Raw genomic sequence first — 23,940 nt, 5'->3', positions numbered from 1 at the left:
TGAAATTATTTTTCTTATTTTTTCGTAATATAAAATATGAAAATGGGCTTGAGTTGGGCTTAAGGCCTCAGATAATATAAATGTCCAAAGATTGAAAATGTAGTTTATTTACCGCAACGGAATATGCTGCTTCTTCACCCGCGAGAAGATAATGAGAGCTTCGCCGGCGGCAATGCTCTCACTCTCCTTAACTATTCCACTACCTCTCACTTCAACCAAAACTCCTTTTTCCGACCAATCTTTTCTATTCAAACATTATTCTTGGAACAATCAGAGCTTATCGCGACTAGGACATCTCGTCTCAGAGAAACCTAGCAGAAGATGGATCTTCTCCTGCAAATGCCGAAACAGAGGAAGAAATAGCTACGCCAAATTTGATAATGAAGGAGAAGATTTCATTGTTGTAAACTTCTATCGGTTTGTGTCAATCGAAGATCCCGAAGCTGAGATTGACAAGCACTTCTCCTTCTTAAAGGTCCGTCTTTTAAGAAATGTGAATTGTCATGTTGTTCGAAAAATCATAAATTGATAGATTTTTTTTCAGAATATGATCCTGAAACAGCCTTGGAATTGTTAGCGTTCCTTGTCTTGGTTCAAAGTTTGAACCTTTTCCTATGGTTTTTTCGCCTTTCAGGATTTGAATATACGAGGTCGGATATATCTCAATGAACAAGGAATTAACGCGCAGGTACCAATTATCATTTTGTAATCACGCATTCAGCTTTGAATTACTCTTCTCTTCCACCCAAACTATATGAGAATGCCTGCATATTTATGTGACTATATCAAACTTTGTCGTGTGTTAACTGCTGTAATTCTTGTTTCCTGCAGTACAGTGGACCATCTAAAGATGCTCTTGCATATGTTGAATGGTTGAAAGAAGATGATAGATTCTCGGATTTGCTTGTACAGATGTCTCCTGCTAATAATGGGCATGCGTTCCCTAAGTTAAAGTTACAGAACAAACCCTCCTTAGTCCAGGCAAGCTACATTCCATAACACCATTTTAAATATATGGTTCAAAATGGGCATATATAGTGCGTGATAATGCAATATCTTGAAATATGGTGTCAGATTACTTAACATTAGTTGCGTTTCTTTTCTCCTTTAGTATGAGGGGGGAATCTCACACCTTCCCTTACTTGATCCACCAATGCGAGCAAAACCTTTAGAACCATCTGAATGGAAAAGGAAACTGGAAGGCTTAGCGGATGATGATGAAGCATCACCTTCAAGTAGTCGCAGAACCTGCATATTATTGGATGTCAGAAATGGTATTTCATTTTCCTTTATATCCGTCTACGGTAACAAGAAAAAAATCTTTATTTCTCTTATTATCTAGTATCTCCATGACTGATCATTAGTTTTTCTATTATTTGTGTTTTGTTGTCCACTTTATTTCCAGTTGTGAACATGTGTAGTTGTTTGTGATTCTTAATGGGCGTCACATATTGCCCAAATTAGACTTACTGGTATTTGGAGAATGGAGATGATAGATATCTGATTTGAACAGGTTATGAGTGGGATGTTGGTCATTTTCGTGGGGCACCTAGACCTGAAGTTGATTGCTTTCGGAACACTTCTTTTGGTCTATCTGATGAAAAGGTACAATCATCCTATTCTGTGGCAGCTGAAAATTTCTTATTAACAACCTGTAGATTAATAGAAAGTGATCAGACATGTCCCTTATGTAGGTTACCTATTTTAAAGTACTAAAGGTAACAATATCTAACAGTGAATAATATTGACTATGCCTCTACACTATAGGAAGCTCCTTCAGACCCTTTGATAAATGTTGACAAGGAAAAGACAGATATACTGATGTACTGTACTGGAGGTATACGTTGCGATGTATATTCAGCAGTTTTGAGGTAGCACTGCGGCCTTCTACTCCTGCATTATCTTACTAACATCTCCTCGAGATTTTTTTTCCCCAAATAACTTTTTTGTGAAAAGTCTCTTTTCAGACAGCGGGGTTTCAAAAACTTGTATACACTGAAGGGTGGAGTTTCACATTATCTTAAAGAAGAAGGCACAGCTGAATGGGTTGGAAATCTGTTTGTGTTTGACTCTCGTCTCTCTCTCCCACCAGCTACCTACTGTAACAATGCCGTGGATGAAGCCATAAAAACTCCAGAAACACCTGTAGATACAAGTTTTGCAAGATGCTATATTTGTGATTCTCAAGTTCAGGAACTAAGACATCGGAACTGTGCTAACCTTGACTGCAACCGGCTTTTCTTGTGAGTTGCATAATGGCTTATACTTTTCATCCTTATATGTCTGTCTATTAACAAGTAGTATGATTTACAAAATTTAGATTTTGAAGGACACAGGCTTGTAAGTTGCCATTGCTTTACTAAACTTACCTGTATCTTCGGTTCAGATGTTGTGCAAAGTGTGTCGACAACTTGAAGGGATGTTGCTGTTCAAACTGCATTTCTGCTCCCAGACTTAGACCTGTCTTGCAGGGAGTAAAGAGATATGAAAAATGGCATGTATATCGTGATTCGGAAGTGCAAAATGCACCATTGGTTTGATCATGTTGAGAGAGGCTAGTTATGCCAGGCTTGTCACTTAAACATGGACAAGTGAAGAAACATCACACAGAAAAAGCAGAAGAGTGCTGAGGCAGAAGCAAATGAAGTTAACCAAAAGCATACTCCAGGAAGAACTACTAGTCATTCTTTGATATTCTTGGGTGTGAAATTTGTCAGAACTCAATTTTCATTTCAACATGTACAAACAAAGCTTGCAGCAATTCGCAACTTAATATACAAGCTGTAATTGCAGCACAATGCAAACTGTATAATGCAACAAGATGACGCTTGTTACTAACAAAGTAGAAAAATAAATGTAGTGATTATTTTAGACAAATCCGTGGTTTAATATTTCTATAACTAACACACTCAACTTTCTCTGCTCTCACATTACACTGAGTTTTGATATTGCAGGCCTAGTGAAATATGGTACAATCTCAAAACTCTACCATCTGCGAGCTCCATCAGTTCGTGTACCAATGTAATTTCTCAGAGAAGGGGACTGGGTAAGACCATCTGGTGCAACTGTTGTGTTCTGAGTTCCATTTTTCTGCTTCATCCTTCTGCGTGCTATGTACCCTCTGACCCAAGGAGTAACATCCTCGTTGGTCTTAATCATGATGAAGAAAATGATGCGGTAGATGATAATCATGCTAAGAATCACACTGAGATCAATCCATTTTGATCGGTGCAAGTCGATCTGAAAGACGTTCTCCAGAACGTATTCACCCGGAATCTTGAAAGCACTCCCCTGACTGTCAAACATCAAGCCTCTCAGATCATTTTGGTACTGACCCTGGAGAACAAGCAAAACAAAAGAATATTAGCTCTCTGCTATTACGGTCACATGAAGATGAGCTGATATGAATTTTTTTTCTTGTTTCAACAATATTTACTTGTAGAGCCCAGAAGTGGAAGCTGATGTATGACATTGGATAACGCCAGAAAGGTTTGGGGATATCATTTGGAAGCCTGAAGAATCCTGAAACCAGCATGAAGATCCCCTGAAACAAAAGGGAAAGACAAACAGAATTAGGAAGAGCTTCTCTTCTGCTTTTAGAAAGAGGGAAAGGATGAAAATAACTAAAAGGTCTATGATGAATGGTTTGGTAGAGCACCTGAATTCCAGCTCCGATGATGATACCCATGAGAAAGTTGGGAACAATACTAGCTATGGCCATCATTAAGCTCTCCACAACGGTGACACTTGCATAGAGGCAGAGAACAAAGAAGAGGTAGTGTGTAAATCCTGGATGCAGACCCACCATGAAGTAACAGATTGTCCCGGAGATAAAAGTTATCATGATCAGAAATGGCGTTGCCGATAATGTGTTGGCTATCACAAAAGCAGCTACTCCATAGTGCCCATTTAGTCTCTCCCTTTGGAATACCTGCAGTCAGTTTCAGTTTAACAAAACCGTTTGGTTCATTTCGGTTTGCGCAAGAAAACTGCAGGAGTGGCTAACTAACCTTCATGTCTTCAACAAAAGAAGGAAATCCACCAATTGACATGAAGGTTACAAATCCAAAGACAAAGGACGCGCATGAGCCCCGTGCCTGATTTCACAAACAGCAAGACAGATACGGTGAGAGGTAAGATAAACACTTGCTCTACTTTGTGTTTGAGTTGTTCTCTTATAGATGATATTAGCAAGTACCAGAATGGCGCTGTAGCTTGTCCCAACGTTCAGATATATGGTTCCAATGCAGATAGTGACCAAGATGTAAATAAGAAGTCTGAGCCAATAGTATCCAAAGTCCCTTGACATGTTGATGAAGGATCGCTTAGTTAGAGTATAGGTCTGCAGAAGAAAACTAGCCTGACTGCCTCCAGAGTCAAGAATAGTCCCTTTCTGTAAACAAAAAAAAATAAACGAGGAAACAGTTTAGAGAGATCAGGTGACACGTCTTAACATCAAACAAAATCTGAGGAAAGTAATGCATAGTACTTACAAATTGGGATATCTCCTCAACTTTAGCCTTTGCTGTGAAGTAGTAGTCAGAAGTGTGGTAATGGTCAACCAAGAGCCTAATAGCTTCAGTTGTGGTAATTTTCTCCAACGGATCGTCGCTTGCTTCGAACTGGGAAGTAGATAAACAAGTCCATCAGCAAATGAGACTTGCTATGAATTGAAATCAGTTAAAAGGGAAGGTTTTCAGTACCCTTAGCTTCATAGAACCTTTCAAAGTGGCTCTAACTTTGTCAAAGTCTGAGTTTATGCATCTCAGGAAATGATCAGAAGGGTTCCTTAAAGCAGGACATGGAAACCCAGCTTGTGCAAAGAACTGCAATCAAAAGCAAAAAACTCGGATTAGTTTCCATGGTATCTTCAGAGAACCAGATATTCTTTTTGGTTTAGGTTTCTTGCCTCATATGCATCTGAAGCTTGACCAAAGTAAACTGTTTTGCCTCCGGAAAGCAGATACAACCGATCAAACAACTCGAAAACCTCACTGCTCGGTTGATGGATCGATGCTATCACCGTCCTTCCATCTCGTGATAATGCACGCAACGTCTGAGTCACAAAGAATGCAGACGCACTACACAGAGGAAAACCGAAACAGGCATCAAGCTTAATAGCAGTTAAGAGAATCGGAAAATTGAAGGAGCTGTCTGAAACACTTTTTACCTATCAAGACCACTTGTTGGCTCATCAAGAAAGAGTAAACGAGGTCTCATGAGAATCTCCAGAGCAATACTGACTCGTCTCTTCTCTCCACCACTAATTCCACGCAAATGCCAGTTTCCTATAACAGTATCTGCACAATCCTGAAGACCCATCTCTATGATTGTCCTCTCCACAAGAGAACGCTTCTCTGACCGCAACATCTTGTCCGGAAGACGAACTCTCGCTGAATACCAAATAGTCTCTCTCACAGTTAACGTACCAATCAAGTTATCGTCTTGTGTCACATATGCCTGGCAATTAGACTCAGATTCGTCAGAAAAAAATGAGCAAAAACAATACTTGTACACACAAAAAAATATAAAACAAGATTACTTTGTTTGTTTTTTTGTGTTTTTTCTCTTTTGTAAGAAACTATGAATAGCTAAGCTCCAAAATCCAAGAACATTCTTATATATCAGACCAAGACAAAATAATGTAAGCTAACTGAAACCTATGCATAAAGCATATGTACGTTTGAAAGATTGTAACCTTTTTCGAATAAAGTTGATCAAATGTTCCTAGTTGTGTTTTATATACAAAATTAAGTTGAAAAATTGCTGAGAAAGATTTTTAAGGGTTATGCATAAAAAAAGATAATACTAACAGCAGTTCCAAAGGAGAGTTTGGTTTTCCGGCCGTTGAGAAGAACGGAGCCGGAGAGGAAAGCGTTAGCGGCGAGGCGGCTGGCGAGAGCGTCGAGCATAGTTGATTTGCCAGAGCCGGAAGGACCCATGAGAGCGGTGAGAGATCCTGGTTCAGCGTAGCCGGTAAGACCTTCTAGAACGTTTTGAGTCTCACCATCACCCATAGTAACCATGACCGTCAGATCTTGCCACGTAAGCCTCGCGGAGACGTCTCCGACAAACTCGGTCGGAGCTTTTTCTCTCCATATGGCTTCACTCAAGGGACTTAAACCACCAACCGGAAAATTGCCTCCGCCGACCGAAACCGGTACGGTGGTTTGTTGTCTGCTTGCTTCAATCTCCATGTCTGAAACCGAAACAGAGGATATACTTTGTGTGTTTCTTGAAAGAAGGAAAGAAAAAAAAAGGAAGAAGAGAGAATCCGAGAAAAGGGGTTTTGTCCAAAGGAAATGGAAAAAGTGTGAACTGATGATATATGAAAAAAAGGGGAGTTAATGAAACAAGTATAAGTAGAAGAAATGCAGGGGAAAAGAGTTCAGAGAAACAGAGTCATGAGAATATTGCATGAAGAACAACAAACTTGGACTCGTTTCTATTCTCATGAACAATTGAATGACTGAAACACAACAAACACTTCTCCTTCTCCTTCTTGGTTTTTTTTTTTTCTAATATATCTACAACACAAGATAATGAGAGAGTTTTTATTTATTTATTTATTTGGTTTTGTTTTGGAAAGAAAGAAGAAAGAAGAAGAGAAAAAAATCTTGAATCGAACAAGAAATGAGATAGTTATGAATAGGCCTAGTTATGAAGACAGCAAGAAGATGGTTGGGAGAAGAATTGAATGAAAAGAAAAAGAAAATAAGAAAATAAAGAAGAAGAAGGAAGTAGTAGCCAGTAGCCCCAGTAGGGTCCAAATTATGTGTTTGATGATGTGGTGAATTTTCATCTTTTTTTTTGGTTGTGGTTGCATTTATTGTGTAAGTCTGGTAGTCGATAGAAGTTTGCATTTAGTAATTGAATAGACCACCACCCCCCTCAAACCAAACCAAATCTGACCTCCTTCTTTTTCTTATATATAAATATATAATTTGGATACTTTCATTACTTGATTGACCGTTATATTTTTTTGATATCTAATGGTTAATAATACTTAATACAGTAGTAACGAATTATCGAAAGGCCAAAAGGGTTCTAGGTAGATGTAGTCGTCGTCATGAAGGAAGCATCTCAGACTCAGAGAGGAAAATAATATGACGACGGTGAATATATATATAATATATTTTGGTGTACAAGTTTGTTTATTTTAATTAGTTCATCGTCGTCCGCTATGTGTTTTGGTCTAGTATGAGACGTATGACTGACTATATATGTATGTATGATACAACAATAATAATTTGTCTTTCTAATTAATTATAAAGCATGCATGCATAGTGTGTGTGTACGTAAATGCTGAAATATTGTTGACAGATAAGTGCCGAAATATTAGAAAAGGAAGGAGTACAAAGTCTGTCTACTCTTCATTTGTTGGGTACTTGTTAGCAAGCAGAGAGTAATAATGACCCTTGATGGCCATTCTACTTCGTAGGTCCATTTTTCTTCATTATTGATAAAACCAAAAATAAATCAAGTTTGTATAAGATTTTATATATATTCTTTTAAAAAATCTATTTATGGCCACATACACCTTTTAGTTCTAGAATTGTTTCAACTAATAGAAATTTATAAATATTTTCACACTGTTAGACATTCATACTTTTGATGATTCAGAGAGAGAATACAGGCATATTTATTTATACACCTTGCAATTAAAACGAATGTACCCAATTAAGTTCTGTCTCTTTGATTTCAGATTCATGACGCAGACGACCAAGACGCATACTCACATAAAACTTTTATATTGGGCTAAAATGTTTTATAAAAAACGTAATGGAATCCAAGCCCAAATACAAAAATGGAACGTAATATACTGTATTAATGGATCCTTCACCAATTAGGCCCACTAATTGAATTCTCGTTTTTCCCAAAACACAATTTTTCCTTCTTTTTTTTTGGCATTTTGTTTTAAACTATTGAATCAGTCTTTACAGTAACAAAAAAAAAGAGACGAATACAGTGATGAGTTTGGTGACAAAAATGGATAAAATAAAATAGATTTATATAGCTATATAGAGACTAATTATCAAGCTAAGCAAAAGTTAAATCACCGTAGAAAGACATGATAAATTAATGCATTCGTAACACCCAAAAAAAAAAAAATGATTAAGAAACGAGGAAAAGGACGAGAAGAACCCAAAACACGTGGCTCTAGCAATCTAAAAGAAACCACTTTACTGTTAAATTAGTTCCTGATATAGTGTAGTAATTAAAAACGTGCAATACATCTAATTTGTTAACTCGGTAAATATATATATATATATATATATATATATGGCTAGTAAATTATTAAACGAGAGTAGATGATGATAGAATGAATGTTGCAAGGGAAAAGACAAGATAAGGAAGAAAACAAAAGAGAAACAAAAAACGCGAGAGACCGACGCAGCTTCAATCATCGACATGTGGCGACCAGATCAATTCATCTCAATCTCTTTCACACAGTTACAGTTACAGTTACTGAGTGTCTCTGGTTTCTTCTTTCAATCTTTCTTCTTCTTTCAATGATCATAATATATCACTTCTTTCAAAATTTTAATCATTTGTAAGAAAATACAAAAAAATGACGACTGTAAAAAGCTCGTAAACCTTTTTCCCTTACACCACAATACGTTCCTTGTATGGCAAACGTATCATATTTCTTTGGTCTTGTTTTATAAGGTGATGCTTTGATGAAAATCTAAAAAACGGAAAAAGTTGCGGATTTTTTCATTTTTTTAACGAGGCTTAGCTAAACTAGTATTTTTATCTTTATTTTGGAAACATATGTTCACTATTTACCACACAACAGTAAAAAGATTAACGATAAAAGTTACTAAGTTAGAAGGGAGGTGAAATGCTAAATTACCTAACAAGAGAAATAGATTACGACAACAAGAGTGAAAAAGACAGAGGAGAGAGAAGCTCTTTGGTCGTGTTCGTTTTTTTTTTGTTTCTTCTTCTTCGTCCTGCAATAAATAATAATAATAAATAGAAGCAAATCATACTCCAAAAACCTTCATTCAAGCTCTGTTTGCTAGTTGCTCTAATACTTCTTTGGTTTTGTTATTTTTTTCCGCCCATATAATTCATCTAAAGTTCAATAAACTCATCTACGCTTTTTGTTTTTTTTTTCTTTAAGAGAGGTAGTTTTTATTATATAACAAAAAAAACTCATAAATACGCTGTGTAAAAAGAGTGAGAGATGGAGAGAGAGAGAATGTGGTGGTGGTCATCGTCGTCGACAAAACTCCGATCAAATCTTGAGAGATTTCTTATCGGAATCACTCCAATCCCTCCTTCTTTCTCTTTATCACAGGTACCTTTTTTTTTTTTGTTTACCTTTACTAATAATTATTATATAAAAAAAAGCTAATTGTTTTTGTTCGTAATTTTCTTTATATTGGTGTTATTTTATATTTTTTCTTCCGAGAATCATTTTTTTCTATCAGCTAGTAGTCATTTTAGTACATTTTCCCCCAAATTAATCTCCTGTTTAGATTACATATCGACAGAATAAATTACTATTAAAATACAGTTTGTTGGTAAGATCTTGCAATAAAAGGACTAGATAAAATCGAGTATTTCATGGCATTTCGTGAAGTTTGCTTTCACCACGTGGAAACCTTACGACAGCTATTTCAATTTGTGTATTGAAAATAAAATATATATATAAGTTTGAATATTCTGAAGTACTAAGGTATATCCTGTGAATGTGTCTTCTTCATCTATATACCAATTAGATTACTATCGCTTTCAGCAATTATTGTAATTATATGTGTGGTTAATTGCTTGTGTGGTGTATACCAATTAGATTACTATCGCTTAGATATTATTATCAACAGTTTTGTATTTTTTTAAGTGGGTCTAATTAATGATTCTCATTAGGGATTTTACTGTCTAATACTACTAAGTATAAACTTTGATTTTAACCAAAAAAAAAAAAGTATAAACTTTGATCTTTGTTGTTATTTTGCAGAGCTGCGAGAACGATTTGAACAGTTTGTGGATCCAGGAGAGCAAAGATGAGACCGAATATTTTAAGCTTAGTGATCTTTGGGATTATTTTGATGAGCTGAGCGCCTATGGACTCGGATCAAAGGTTGTTTTAAACAATGGTGACTCCGTTATGCAGTACTATGTCCCCTATCTATCCGCCATTCAAATCTATACTAACAACAAATCTACAGCTATGTCCAGGTTTGATCAATTTTCCTAAAATTATTTTTAGTTAATTTGTAATATAGGAAGAAGAGTGAGTGTTCTATATATGTGGTGAGGAACTTGAGGAGTGAATCTATGGTGTTTGCAGGAACCAGAGTGATGTTGTTGATTATGAAAGTGAATGTTGGAGTGATGATAGTGAGATTGAGAAGTTGCCAAGGTCACTGAGCAGTCGTTCTAGTAGTGTTTCTGAGGATTCCGGTTATGAAATCGATGGCGTTTCTTCGTTGATGCGAGATAAGCTCGGTTCCATTGATTTTCAGTTCTTTGAGTCCATTAAACCTCACTTGCGGGTTCCTCTCACCACCAAGGTTTTCGTTCATTTCATTTCTTGTGATCCCATTCACTTACTTGCCTAAACTAAGTAGCTTAGAAAAATTTCTCTAACTTTTGGTTTGTTTTAGGTAAAAGAATTGGCTAACAAGTATCCGGGACTTACGACTCAAAGGAATGTTGATTTGTCTCCGGCAAGTTGGATGGCCATTGCGTGGTAACTTTATCTGATATGCAAGTAGTGTTTTCTGGCCTCGATGAGATAATGATGATGATGAAGTCTTCAACATTTTTGTTTACGAATTTAGGTATCCGATATACCATATTCCACCTCGGAAGATCGATAAAGACTTATCCACGTGTTTCTTGAGTTATCATACGCTTTCTTCGGCTTTCCAAGGTATACATTTATGTTCATGCATTCATGGTATATTAATCCTTACTCCTTAAGAGTGTTGTAGCTAGAAACTATATTAGCCTAGCCTTATAAGGACATGTTTTGGTACAAACTGTTGAAACGTCTAGCTTTTGATGTTCGATTTCTCAGGTCATTTGGTAGAGGGAGACGACGACGATGAGATTAACGAAACCATGGACGAAGAAACATTGTGCTGTGAGGATGAATCAGTAACCAAGAGACTTCCTCTGCCTCCTTTTGGTTTAGTTTCCTACAAGTTGCAAGGAGATTTGTGGGGGAATCAAGAATCATCTGACCAAGAACGTCTAGTTTATCTCCGCAGTGCAGCGGATTCGTGGCTGAAACAGCTTAATGTTCATGATCACCATGACTATATCTTCTTCTCCATGAACAAGAGCTAGTAGGTTCAAAAAGACAAAACTCTGTTTTTAGTTGTTCTCCAACTCGCCATTGTAGCTAAAAATTTATATTCCTTCTGTTGTGTACTTGTGTTGTGAGGTGTGTGACTTGTGCCTCAAGTTTTTTTTTTTGGTCTTTCTTGCATCTGTTTTATGTTTGTTTGGTAAGGATTTCTGACCATATAACTTTGTTGTCAGAACTAACATATCTTGTCAGATGTTTTTCTTCTGTAAATTGGTTCGTCGTTACAGAACGAAATAAATGAACTTTGCAATTTACTAAATTTAAACGAAAGAAATGAACCTTTCACTTTACCAAAAATAATCAAAGAGAACCAGAGAGATCATATAGGTGAGTGGTTTGGCCATAATTTTTTTGTGTTCTTTAATGGAATTAGCTTTCTTGTGCATGTGAAACTTAGAATAGAGTGTACCTTTTTTTTTTTGAATCATATGAAGTACATATATACAATACCATTTATATGTCTACTGTTCAGATGAAATTATGAAAATTCCCAAGAATTTTTGTATTTGAGTTAATCTAGAATATTTTCATTATATGACAGTGGGTATGTGTGGATTTTATTTACAAAACACTTTATAGTGGGTAGAATTATGCGTGTTTTTTTGTTTAAATTCAAAAAGTCAATTTTTTCTTTTCGAAAATAACAATCAAGAAGATCGGGTTATACAATATTATTTTATAATCACAATAACGTAAAATTTTAGATAGCAAAAAAGGAAAAAAAGAAAGAAATGAAACATATCACTTTTCATTAAACTATTTTCCGTTTAAAACAATTATTTCGATGTTTTTAAAATTGCCCGCGAAAATACTTATTTAATTACAATTTTACCACTCAGTTTTTTGCTAAGTTTGAACCAAAATTAGGTGAGCAACCTAAATTATCATATACTTTGATTACATACTTGGTTTTTTTTGGGTACCTTTTACATTGCAAAAGCAAAGCAAATGGCATCTCATTCGTACATTGTCTAACCAAAAAAAACTTGGCATGTTAAAATATAAAGACGAAAGAGTGGGACGTTAATATAAAAAAGTGGTTGAAATATGTAATTTTTGTAAAGGCACCAAAATAATAAATTTGGTTGGAAGTTGGAATCGCGGTTCCAGAGATGAATGATGGATGATGGCTAATCCCACAGCTTCTCTTTCTCTTTGTTGTACACTGACATGAACAACTTCAACGCCTCGAATCTTTCTCCTTGTCAAGAAACCCTCACCACATACACATTTCCTCGTCAGCTCAGGGTCAAAAACAAAAACAAAACACAAAAAAAACTCAAAAGGTCTCTCCCTCAGACTCAGAGCTTCTCGGAGATGTTTTCGTTCGTGGCTTTCGTGTTCCTATCTGGATTTCTCCTGGGAATTCTCGCCGTCTTAGCGGCGGAAGCGGCGGGATTTATGTATCTTCTGAAGCGATTGAATCGGAAGAGAGATCGGATTGAGTCAAAACCCGCTTCTGATCCATCTTCCAAGGATTTAAATCCTCCTCGCGACTCCGTTGATTTCTGTATCAACAAACAGGTGATCAATCTCAATCCTTCTTTTAAGGGTTTTGTGTTTCCGAGGCAGAGAGACGAAAAGTTCGTCCTTTGTAGAGAGAGATTTGTATCTTTTGAATTCTGGGTATGTAATTTCGGAATGTGTGCATGCTGCTTCCGTTGTGAGAATTGTGTTCCGTTTCGTTCGAAATTTCGATTGTAGTACAAGTTAGAGCTAGACAAGTCCTGTTTCTGGCATTTTGGATGTCTTTTTCCTCAGATTTCTGTAATGAAGTTTTGTATTTTTTTTTTATTCCCAGGGAACGGTCTGGGTTTTGGAGTTGGATGAAGTTCTAAAGAACTGGATGAAGGAGAAGTTACCAAAAGAGCAAAAGAGAAAGAGAGACTTCTTGGAGATTCATCCGCTTCGGAAATTCGCTCGAATCAAAGATCACAAGCTCATCTTGTCAGATGCTGATGGCACTCAGACGATTGTTTCTTTAAAAGCTTGCTCTATTGAGGCTGTTTCAGGATCTGATCTCCCTACACGCAAATGGTACCGCCTCTTTCGCTTTTCACCCTTTGCTTTTACATGCTTAAGCAATGGGATTGTGAAGTTCTGGTCAAAAATCTGGTCCACAATGAATCAAGAGCGAGTTCTAATGTTTTCACCATATTTATTTGTTTCTTAGGGCCAAAAGATTTCCTATAAAAGTTGAAAGCAAGATTTCTCCAACTTTGTATAAGGGAAACCAAGTGTTTTACATCTATCTTGAGACTTCTTGGGAAAAGGAATCATGGTGTAAAGCCCTTCGTCTTGCTGCTTGCGAAAATCAGGAAAGGTTCATTTGGTACTCCACCAAACTGAAAGAAGATTTCCGTAATTATGTGACGTCTCTTCATGTTGCATATCCTTCATTTATGAAACCATCACTTGGCTATAGTTTTGAGACACTTGACAAAGGAAACAGAACAGATGGTTCTTCCTCAAAGGTTCGCTTGTTCTTGAGGAAATTTTCTAGAAAGAGATCCAATCGTGAAGACAGGAAAACCTACTCACAACATGGAAGCAGCTCAGGGAAGAGCATTTCAGGGAAAAAGATAGTAGATAACATCACAGATGGAACTGATGTGCCTATTTTTTCACGATCTGTGAGCCATTGCAGTCATATTTCTGGGATTTCAGATGGAGACTCTGAGGAAAAGGTTGACATGGATGAAGGAACATTAGCGTGGAACTTGCTAATTTCTAGGCTATTTTTCGATCTGAAACGGAAAACAGGTGTGCAGAATGCTGTGCAAGCACGAATCCAGGTCTGAACTTTTCAAGATTCTGAAACTTTTTATGAACTCAGAGATGAACTGATTTCTTTAACCAAACAAAGATGTAACTTTTTTTTTGTTTTAAACAGCGGGTTTTATCCAACATGAGGACTCCGAGCTACATAGGAAAACTAATCTGCTCCGATGTTGACACTGGACATCTCCCACCTCATATACATGCTACACGGGTTCTACCAATGGAGATGAGTGGTGTTTGGGCATTTGAACTAGATATCGAGTACTCTGGTGACGCGGTGATTGATGTTGAAACACGTGTTGACATCCGCCAGGTGGATCTGCAAAAAGGCATAACCGATACAAGGTTGCAGACAAGTTCTGCAGGGGAAGTCCCATCAAACTTCGCTGAACGTGTTGAAGATTTTGAAAAGCATTTAGTCATCCCTGTTGAAACTGTTGATGCAGGAGAAGTGAAAAATGGTGGAGCCAATAAAGCAGGCTAGTTCACTGTTTACCGAATCTGGATTAATGTAGTCGTCTCTTGTTTTACCCACAGTGATCTTGCGAGTGTGACTCCTGTTTCATATTTATTTATCGGGATGATAGTTACGAATGAATTTTCTTACCATCTTTTTGTTGTTTGCAGATGAATTGAAGGGATCAAAAGGTAATGGTGTATCCAGATGGAAGTCTATTCTTAAGACAATTGCTGAACAAGTTTCCCAGGTTAATTCTCATTTTTCAAATGTCTACAAGACATTTCTTTTTCTACTTGTTGGCTTGATATAAGCTATCCTCAGTTCTCCTAATAACCTTTGACTGGGTTCTTATGTTATCTTTTCCAGCCATTCATGTTTCACTATGGTATCTTAGATAAATCTTTGTTTCTCAAATGCAGGTACCTATCTCTTTATCAATACGGGTGTCTTCTCTTCGAGGGACACTGCGGGTACACATGAAGCCGCCTCCTTCTGATCAGTTATGGTTTGGATTCACGAGCATGCCGGATATAGATTTCGATCTCGCATCTTCTGTTGGGGAACACAAAATCACCAACAGCCATGTTGCAATGTTCTTGATCAACCGGTTTAAGGTACACTTTTTTCTCCATTGGGGTTCTCTTCTGTTTGGTCTCTAGTGAACTTTGAGCTGACAGACTGAGATAACATTATGATTCTGCAGACGGCAATACGGGAAGCTGTGGTTCTTCCCAACTGTGAAAGCCTGACAATTCCTTGGATGATTGCTGAAAAAGATGATTGGGTTCAACGCAAAGCCGCTCCATTCATGTGGCTGAATCAAGAAAATGATCACGGTAGCTCCCAGGCAACAGAAGCGAGATCTAAATCTGACAAGCCACCGACTTCTTCGTGCTGTATCCAGTCTGAGCAAATGCAGAGAACTGCAAATGCCACCCAGAAACCGAATATTTCTGAAGCAGGGACTATATCTTCTTCCTCCTGTGCTCAGTCTGAGCAGAAAGCGGCCACTGCTTACCAGAGACCGAATACTGAAGAAACAGAGGCTATTGTGTCTACACCATCGTCAAATTCCACGACTGTAACAATAGAGTGTGATAAGACCTTGGGAGAACTGAGAACTCCACTCCTGCTACCCAGCAGCACTGAAAAGCAGGAGACGAACTCAAGAGGGATTTCTGCTGTTCAATCACCATCTAGGTCTGCAGTTTCAAGCGAAGAAGATGATTCAAAGGGAAAGAAATTGGGAAGACGAGCAAGGATGTTGGATCTTGGGAAGAAAATGGGGGAGAAGTTGGAAGAGAAAAGGCGTCACATGGAGGAAAAGAGTAGGCAGATCGTTGAAAAGATGAGAGGACCTTCTTAACATGAGAAGAAAGAAGCTTTTGCAATACAAAAACTGATTTATTTATAGAACCACAGGAAGTTAGGCATTGTTACATGTACAGCGTTTTTGAGAGAAAGCCATAGATGTCTCCATTCTTAATCGATCATTGAAAATCTTTATTATTTTTCAAGTACAATACAAGAAAACAGTCTCTAGTGTGGACTCAATTATACATAGGAAACTGCAGGAAAAAAAAAACGAGAGAGACAAACAACACGAGCAAACACAGAGATTGTTTATACAAAGAGAAAACCCTCCATATGAGGTTTGGTCCGGTCTAGTAATCTTCCGGAGCCAATGGTTGGTGAGTACTGTGGTGAGGAGGCTCGTTAATGCTGGGGATGATCATGTACTCATAGATAAGTGCTGCGAGTGCACCACCAATGAATGGTCCAACCCAATAGATCCAATGGTTACTCCATCTCCATCCTACTAATGCTGGACCAAAGGCTCTAGCCGGGTTCATAGAGGCCCCATCAAATGGTCCTCCCACCAAAATGTTTGCCCCAACTATGAGCCCGATGGCTAGTGGCGCTATGATACCAATACTCCCTCTCTTTGGATCGATTGCGGTTGAGTAGACGACATACACCAATGCAAATGTAAGTACGATCTCCATCACTAGCCCATGAAGCTCACTAACTCCATACGCTACATGGAAACCTACTGGTCTCTGCATCACAGAAAATCACATTCCATCATGAGCATATATTTACAGAGATATATATACAAAGTTCCTGGTTCAACCCAAAAGTGTACCATAAAAAGGCAATCCAATCCCAAAGCCTGACTAGACGGTCATACACACATAATAGTAATATCGAAATTGATGAGAAGTAATATACCAAGCCATTAGTGGCAAGCCTCAACAAGAGACAAGCGAGGATAGCACCAAGAAGCTGAGCAATCCAATAGTAGATAGCTCGGATCACCGAGATCCTGCCTCCGATTAGAGCAGAAAAAGTGACAGCGGGGTTCACGTGTCCACCAGAGACATTGATGGCTGCGGAAACAGCCGCAAACAAAGCCAATGCATGAGCTAACGCCACCAGAACTAACCCTCCCGGAGTGTTTGTCCCGGTGTGAGCCGCCGTGTCCCAATACAACTTGTCTGTCCAATAACAATACATATACCGTTCATATCACACATGCATGGTGATGCACACTTCCAACGATAATATTCAATATATCGTATGTATAGATTAACTACGAACCTAGAGCAAGGATGGAGCCTTCTCCAGCAAAGACGAAGACGAAAGTGGAAAGAAACTCAGCCAAAGTGGCTCTAATGGAGTCCGGGTGAGTCGCCTCGTCAGCTCTCCCGAATCCGTATGTCCTTCTAGCAGATGTTGCCATTTAAAACCCTTTAAGAGGATCAAAACCTTTGATGGATGAAGAAGAATGAAGAAAAGGTAAGAAGAAGGATTGAAGAGCGAGATAGAGGGATAGCTTAATAAAAGACGCGCACTATAAGTGATTAGGAGACAGATGTGATACTAGAGTGTCCGAAGCTGAACACGTGGATCCTGTTCGTGTCTATCCATTTCTTGATCTTACCCTGATCATTCAATCTGGACAGTTCCTTAACTAAGACTCAATATATACAAGCAACACTGGCACTATATATGTATATGTGTACGTATATTATCCTTGTCATGCATGCATGTGTAACAAGTGGATCGAGTTATCATTCTCCGAATTTCCTGATCCGGTTTCGTTTTTCCTCGTCATTTATTTTGTCTTTTCATGCCGAGACCATAGATTGTTGTAAATATATACATAGTGTGTATTGTTATCTTTCCTACAGTACTTTCGTTGATAAAGATGAAAACTACAGTCAACATCACCCCTCTATCATTAGAGTATTTAATAAAGTATTGTAAGCTATAATTAAAACGCAATAGACAATAATTAACAAGATATTTTATTAAGTAATCTTTAATATTTTGAATCCATATATATATCATCGTTACTGTTAAGTCCAACAGTACTACGAAAATACTAACCATACCACTTATGATAGTTTTAGTTGATTTCATTTAATTTAGATTGGAGCCAATGCTTTGATGGCCATCTTTAAACCGGTGGAACAATCCTCGGGAGTATACGTTCCGATGAAATAGTTATAACCATAATGAAGCTGAATCCTATCGTTACCGGACGAATACTCTACCGCTCCCTCGTTAGCCGTACATGTTTCATACCCAATTCGGTTTACCACAACCACATTGGATCTCTGATCATCGTACTTGAATACTGCAATGTATCACCATAAAACGTATCAATATAATATAATTAAATCTATATCTTAATTAGAAGATTAATTAAGGTTACCACAGTAAACTAAGAATAGATGTGTTTATCAATCACGTTATGTACAACAACGTATAACGACTTTAAGATCAGAGATACATACCGAGGATATCACCAGCATAAAAGGTTTTGCCTCGTGCCCAAGTGTCCATCAGAATAACCGGATCCCAACCGTCTTGGCCTCCCACAAAGTAGGTGGTGGGTCTTCGGGCATGGGTCACGGCATTGGCTATAAATAAGCATAACATTGCCATGACATAAGAAACGTGTCGAGATGACTGAGCCATTTAGGTCAATAGGTTAAAGGTTTTAATTTGGTGCTGAACTATAGTCAACACCTAAGTTCTTACATATATACTGGTCTTGGCAAGGGATTAATACATTACCATAATTTCGTAGATCTTTTTCTATTAATGAGACATGATTGTGGTTATTAACCAGATTATAGTATACATTTTATTGACTAATATCTTTTTGATTGACCAAAATATGTCTTTCTTATTGAAGTCATATTTATTTGCACGGTTTTTTTTTTTTTTTTTGTGTTTCATTCGATCAATGATTTTGATTCAATTGTTTGTCAAAATTATGTCTTTTATTACCATAATTAAAACCTTAGTTTTGATGAGCTGCATGCATTCATTGAATGAAATTAAAAAACAACAACATGTGATGACCAAAAAAAAAAAAAAAAACAACAACATGATACGTAGTATCAAAAACAGAGAAAAATCACTCTTTCATCTTCTTGCTCTCTCTGTCTCTCACTCTCTCTTAAAGGCTCCGTTGAAACCATCTCAAAGCTGGCCACGCCAAAGATGACTCGATGTACCTTCATAGTTCATACGACACATACTTTCAAATGCCCAAAGATGGCTTTTAAACTATTATTATCTAAAAGGATTTGTATACTCTTCATGTTTGAACTGTTTTGATCTTGTATATATTCTTCAAAAATTCTCTAAATCTTGATCAGGTTTTCCTCGTTACTTAGTTTTGTTGTTGTTGTTGTTGTCTTTAATTAATGTGAGACAGTCTATTCAAATTAAAGTATAGATCACATAAATGTTACTAGCTTTTAGTAAGAACAAAACTTATAAAATAACTAAACTGTATTTAAGTAAAACTTTCTTTAGATAGATAACTATAAAAATTTATTTTTGTGCTGATAAAAGGTTAAACTGATGCACGTACGACATTGGCAATATGGTTGTAATTTGTTCTAAACGGAGGAGACATCTGTATTCACACTATGGTTGGGTTGTGGAATAAGACATCACATATGGTAACCCTTAAATGGATGACGCAATCTGGTTTACAGTAATAGAGGAGGAGGTCCAAGTAAAAGGGCAATTGGAATTTATCGGTTTTGTACCGGTTTGGTACAATGTTGGGAGACACCTGAGAGCTTTTTAACTGTTTCCCCTCCCCGTACACTCTCGCACTCACACATGTGTGTTCGTTTTCCCAAATTTCTCGGTGTGCTAAAGCGCGTGTGTTCAAACGCGTGGTGAGCATACGCTATTCTCTCTCTCTCGCGAGACTCTCTCTCTCTCTCTCTCTCTCTCCATTGTTTCCCTTTAGGGTTTTCTTCAGCTTTGCAAATAATCCAGAAGCGATCTTCATGTACTAACACGGTTGAGAACCCTAATTTCCCCTCTTTCGATTTGTCCGACCTTCGATTTGGCGTTTATAATCCTCAATCTGGTTACCTCTGAGCCTAAAAACCCCTAGCGAAACCCTTGATTTGTTTGTCAGGGGGAATGTCTTCTGACCATATTTCAGGTGGTGGAGCTTCGAAGTCGAAGACGAAGCATAAGTGGAGCTCTAGCCACAACCGATCCAAGCCAATGGTGGTTTCTAGACAGGAGCGTTCGCTTCCTCTTGTCTCTCCTTCCAACTCTTTCCCTTCAGAGGACGATCATCACATGTTAAAGATCAGTCTCAGCTCGATTTCTAAGCTTGAGGTTAGGAACTTGAAGCGGAAGCTCAACGCTGAGCTTGATGAGGTTAGGCTCTTGATCAAACGGTTCGATCCCCAAGGTGGCAATTTTGGCTCTGTGGCTAAAACTGGTGTTCCTGGGAGAAACAAGAAGATGAAATCAGGGAATGGCGGTAAGAAATCTGTTCCTGGAGCTGCTGATAAAGGTACGGTTCAGATTTTCAAGAACTGTAACAGTTTGCTCACGAAATTGATGAAGCATAAGTGTGGATGGGTATTCAATGTTCCGGTGGATGCTAAAGGACTTGGCTTGCATGATTATCACACTATTGTTAAACAACCTATGGATTTGGGTACTGTGAAGACTAACTTGGGGAAAAATCTTTATAAGTCGCCATTAGATTTCGCTGAAGATGTCAGGCTTACTTTTAACAATGCTATTTTGTATAATCCGGTTGGCCATGATGTGCATCGTTTTGCTGAGGTTTTATTGAACATGTTTGAAGAAAAATGGGTATCCATTGAAATGCAGTATGATAATCTTCATCGGAAGTTCAAACCAACTCGTGATATCGAGTTCTCTGCTCCTGTTTCAACCATTGCTCCTTCTGTAGAGCCATTACCTGCTCCTTCACCTTCCCCGTCCCCTCCTCCTCCTCCACCTCCTGAACTTGAAAATAGGACTTGGGAGAGAGACGAATCTATGACTATCCAATTGCAACCTGCAACTGTCAACACTGCTCCCGAGAAGCCTGAAGAAGAGGAGGCACCTGTTACTAACAGGGACCTGACGTTGGAAGAGAAACGGAGACTCAGTGAAGAGCTTCAGGACTTGCCTTATGACAAACTAGAGACTGTTGTTCAGATTATAAAGAAGAGCAATCCAGAGCTCTCTCAGCAAGATGACGAGATTGAGCTGGATATCGATAGTGTTGATATCAACACGCTCTGGGAGCTTTATAGGTTTGTGACTGGGTATAAGGAGAGCTTGAGCAAGAACAAGGAGGATCATGGATTTGGTTCAGAAAGAGATGCTGAATCTGTTCACAATATTATCCACGAACCAGTAAGATTTCCATACCTAATTGTTATTCAGGTCCTCTGCTCTTACTGATTTTGGCTGATAGCATTGTTTCTTCTTTTGTATTTAACAGACTACTCTAACTGGCACCAAAACATCAAGAGTTACTGAATCAGGTAAGGCTCTTTAGCTCACAATATACCAAATTCGGATGCAACAGTATTTATTTAACCGCACACTCGAAGAAGAAGAAGTAGGGGAACTAATGATTCTTCCATCATTTTTTTCCTTTTCTAACATGTAACAACCAGGAAAAGCAATTCGCACGTCATCTCCTGTCCGGCAAGAAAACAATGCAAGCGGATCAAGTAGTTCTAACAGTTCTAGTAGTGACTCAGGGTCTGGCTCTAGTGGTAAATGTTGAAACTTTGCGGCAGCTCTTTTACCGTATCTGCATCGCAACTCACTTAACTTTTCTTTGATCTGCATGCAGATTCTGACAGTGACAGCTCCTCAGGCCGTGGCTCAGATACTGGTAATTAGGCTAGTCAGCGCCGTCATGCTGTTTGATCTATTTCAATAGCATAGTTAGATTTTTTTCTAAGTCTGATAACTCTTCCCAGACGGATTGATTTCTGTATTAGGATATTTACTGTACAGAAGAAATGAGCAACTTTTCAGATGTGTTAGTCTCCTGCTTTTTTTATCTAATCAGCCATACTCGTTCCATGCTTTTGACTGTAACAATCTTATTGTTTAAAGCAGCCAACGAAATTAGACGAGACAGAAAGAAGAATTTGCTTCTTTTTTGCCATATTAGTTACAAAATAAATCTTGGTATATTCAAAAGCAGGACATGAGCCTCACCAAAATATAACTCTTTTCTTTTATCTTACAACATCTCCCACTCAGAATCTTCGGATACAAATGGCACGTTTGACTGTGAGCTTTTGAGGTCTGGAGATGTTGTAGCATGTTCTTTAGTGTTAACAAGATCACAACCCATGTCTGCGTCGCCGAACCATATTGCAAGCTGCTCATATTCCTTCCCTCTTCTTTTTTTGAAAGTTAATGCATCCATTATCTTTTTCTGATGATTATGGTGAAGAAGAAACATATTAGAAATAAATAGATTGGGAAAGCAGTATTCAATCTTATGACAGATTGATCATGTCCAACAATATTCCAAAACTAGCTATTGCTGTTGAAGTACACAAACACTTTTTTTTTTTTTTTTTTTGGACAAACGTACACAAACACATCTATGTATGTGACTATGTGTCTTTGTGTATATGCAATATGTGTAACAAAAAGAGGGAGGGAGAGAGGACCTTGAATGATCTGAGTTGCTTAGTCCTGTCACGTGTTGCATATAGCAAATTGTCGTCAAAATCTGAGGGGTCTTCTCGAGATGTCATGTCATACAAATCAATGGTATCTAATGGACAAACATCGAAGTCTTCAATGAAGAACTCATCATTATTAACTATTACACATGAAGAGTTGCATATGATGAAACTAACAAAAACTGCACAGAATATTCCAAAACTTGGAAGAAGGAAAAAGATGACAACACACACAAACCTTTCATAGAGTTGCTGCTAAAGGATCTAGTATTAACCACTCTATCTTCAACATGTGCAGCTTGAATCTCTGTAGTGGGTGGGATTAGATGTGAAACACCCGTATAAATCCCAGAGGGAGATACAAAAGTATCATCATTACATGTTAATACAGTCATAAAGCTTTCCGGAGAGCGGTGAGTAGATTGAGATATCGGATCTTTGTGGCAAAGGGACGTGCTGGCTGTCTGATCACAATGATCTTCAAGCTTCTCATCAATCAACACAGAGTCTGATAACTTCTCCTTGAAACTATCCCCCTCCATTTGTTCCTCTGTAAGCTTCTCTGGATCATCCTTTACAGAATCCAGCCCTGAATAATCAAAAGAAACCTTACCCTGTCCAAACATAAGAACCACAAAAGACTTCATCTCCTTCTACTCCACATCCTTTTGTTGAAATCATCAAACACTCAGAGACTTGGGAACTAGGAAAAGTACCTGAGAAGCAAAACTGTCCACCTCCACAAGAATCGTTTCCAATTTACGGTAGAATTTATCATACCATGCTCTTCCTTTGGAATCTCTACTCATAGCTCACAAGGACAAATACTACTGAAAAAACAAGTACCAACACAAATCCACCAATAAACACCTTTTCGAAACAATCAAGATCATCATCACAAATATCAAATCGCAAACGATTACAGGGGAAGCTTTTCAACGGAAAGCGAGATGCTATATATCAGATGTTGCCAACGTAAGAAAGAAGAAAGAATCTAAGCAGTTTGGTCTGTCAAGTTATAAACCTCGAAAGACTATACAATTTCTATCGAATTCGTGACCACAACAGCAGAAATGAAAGTGCAATTGCTGAAGAAGACGGACGACAACAGCAAAGAGAAATTAAACGAAGAGAAACAAAAAACCCTAAAAACCAAATTAAGAGCAGATATAGATGAAAATCAAACAAAGAAAAGAGATAGAGAGGACCCGAGAAGCCAAGACGTACATAGAAAGAGCCAGAATATATAATTTTACCAGAGTCTAAATTTTATTTTTTCTTTCGTTAATATTAAATAAGGTTCTTGTGTTTTTTTATCTCTTCAAATAATATTAAATCTATTGACAAAAACAAATCTACTAACA

The 23,940-nt window shown here is 37.8% G+C and overlaps 8 protein-coding genes across 11 annotated transcripts; 4 read left to right on the top strand and 4 right to left on the bottom strand.

Annotated features, from left to right (window-relative positions):
* Positions 1-125: 125 nt before the first annotated feature.
* Positions 126-2,798, top strand: LOC17898301 (rhodanese-like domain-containing protein 8, chloroplastic). Its single transcript, XM_023789176.1, has 8 exons — positions 126-475; positions 635-688; positions 832-981; positions 1,112-1,274; positions 1,514-1,605; positions 1,768-1,871; positions 1,968-2,243; positions 2,387-2,798. Exons 1-8 carry the CDS (start codon positions 152-154, stop codon positions 2,538-2,540), a joined length of 1,317 nt encoding a protein of 438 aa, XP_023644944.1. The 5' UTR covers positions 126-151; the 3' UTR covers positions 2,541-2,798.
* A 45-nt stretch (positions 2,799-2,843) lies between these two features.
* On the bottom strand, positions 2,844-6,673 carry LOC17897016 (ABC transporter G family member 11). Its single transcript, XM_006306840.2, has 10 exons — positions 5,814-6,673; positions 5,171-5,460; positions 4,910-5,081; positions 4,704-4,826; positions 4,494-4,622; positions 4,199-4,393; positions 4,011-4,097; positions 3,659-3,931; positions 3,437-3,544; positions 2,844-3,336 (listed from the first exon to the last, which is right to left on the bottom strand). The coding sequence occupies exons 1-10, from the start codon at positions 6,195-6,197 to the stop codon at positions 2,986-2,988; spliced, it is 2,112 nt and encodes a 703-aa protein (XP_006306902.1). The 5' UTR covers positions 6,198-6,673; the 3' UTR covers positions 2,844-2,985.
* A 2,356-nt stretch (positions 6,674-9,029) lies between these two features.
* On the top strand, positions 9,030-11,576 carry LOC17900757. Its single transcript, XM_006305242.2, has 6 exons — positions 9,030-9,307; positions 9,968-10,188; positions 10,301-10,523; positions 10,617-10,702; positions 10,794-10,885; positions 11,033-11,576. The coding sequence occupies exons 1-6, from the start codon at positions 9,194-9,196 to the stop codon at positions 11,302-11,304; spliced, it is 1,008 nt and encodes a 335-aa protein (XP_006305304.1). The 5' UTR covers positions 9,030-9,193; the 3' UTR covers positions 11,305-11,576.
* An 825-nt stretch (positions 11,577-12,401) lies between these two features.
* LOC17897213 lies at positions 12,402-16,069 on the top strand. Its single transcript, XM_006306708.2, has 7 exons — positions 12,402-12,850; positions 13,128-13,363; positions 13,500-14,121; positions 14,220-14,586; positions 14,735-14,814; positions 14,987-15,181; positions 15,271-16,069. The coding sequence occupies exons 1-7, from the start codon at positions 12,497-12,499 to the stop codon at positions 15,931-15,933; spliced, it is 2,517 nt and encodes an 838-aa protein (XP_006306770.1). The 5' UTR covers positions 12,402-12,496; the 3' UTR covers positions 15,934-16,069.
* Positions 16,050-17,486, bottom strand: LOC17897497 (probable aquaporin TIP3-2). Its single transcript, XM_006303778.2, has 3 exons — positions 17,169-17,486; positions 16,800-17,065; positions 16,050-16,627 (listed from the first exon to the last, which is right to left on the bottom strand). The coding sequence occupies exons 1-3, from the start codon at positions 17,308-17,310 to the stop codon at positions 16,232-16,234; spliced, it is 804 nt and encodes a 267-aa protein (XP_006303840.1). The 5' UTR covers positions 17,311-17,486; the 3' UTR covers positions 16,050-16,231.
* Positions 17,487-17,905: 419 nt separating this feature from the next.
* LOC17900481 (basic blue protein) lies at positions 17,906-18,563 on the bottom strand. Its single transcript, XM_006304434.2, has 2 exons — positions 18,371-18,563; positions 17,906-18,210 (listed from the first exon to the last, which is right to left on the bottom strand). The coding sequence occupies exons 1-2, from the start codon at positions 18,552-18,554 to the stop codon at positions 17,999-18,001; spliced, it is 396 nt and encodes a 131-aa protein (XP_006304496.1). The 5' UTR covers positions 18,555-18,563; the 3' UTR covers positions 17,906-17,998.
* A 1,178-nt stretch (positions 18,564-19,741) lies between these two features.
* On the top strand, positions 19,742-21,912 carry LOC17898279 (transcription factor GTE5, chloroplastic). The gene is made up of 4 exons (XM_006307322.2): positions 19,742-21,275; positions 21,364-21,406; positions 21,542-21,643; positions 21,724-21,912. The coding sequence occupies exons 1-4, from the start codon at positions 20,031-20,033 to the stop codon at positions 21,771-21,773; spliced, it is 1,440 nt and encodes a 479-aa protein (XP_006307384.1). The 5' UTR covers positions 19,742-20,030; the 3' UTR covers positions 21,774-21,912.
* A 106-nt stretch (positions 21,913-22,018) lies between these two features.
* LOC17896951 lies at positions 22,019-23,825 on the bottom strand. Of its 4 annotated transcripts, none has more exons than XM_023777291.1 (5): positions 23,804-23,825; positions 23,293-23,406; positions 22,815-23,190; positions 22,562-22,716; positions 22,019-22,320 (listed from the first exon to the last, which is right to left on the bottom strand). In XM_023777291.1, the coding sequence occupies exons 2-5, from the start codon at positions 23,383-23,385 to the stop codon at positions 22,123-22,125; spliced, it is 822 nt and encodes a 273-aa protein (XP_023633059.1). In that variant the 5' UTR covers positions 23,386-23,406; positions 23,804-23,825; the 3' UTR covers positions 22,019-22,122. The 4 variants fall into 4 exon arrangements, with proteins under 4 accessions (XP_023633059.1, XP_006306265.1, XP_023633060.1 ...); XM_006306203.2 differs by lacking the exon at positions 23,804-23,825 and adding an exon at positions 23,601-23,776; XM_023777292.1 differs by lacking the exon at positions 23,804-23,825 and having other exon boundaries at positions 22,562-22,689; positions 23,293-23,776.
* Positions 23,826-23,940: the final 115 nt, after the last annotated feature.

Source organism: Capsella rubella, unplaced genomic scaffold (genome assembly GCF_000375325.1).
Source record: "Capsella rubella cultivar Monte Gargano unplaced genomic scaffold, Caprub1_0 scaffold_1, whole genome shotgun sequence".
Taxonomy (NCBI): Eukaryota; Viridiplantae; Streptophyta; class Magnoliopsida; order Brassicales; family Brassicaceae; genus Capsella; species Capsella rubella.
Note: the sequence above shows the minus strand (reverse complement) of the source record. Positions and strands in the feature narration are given on the sequence as shown.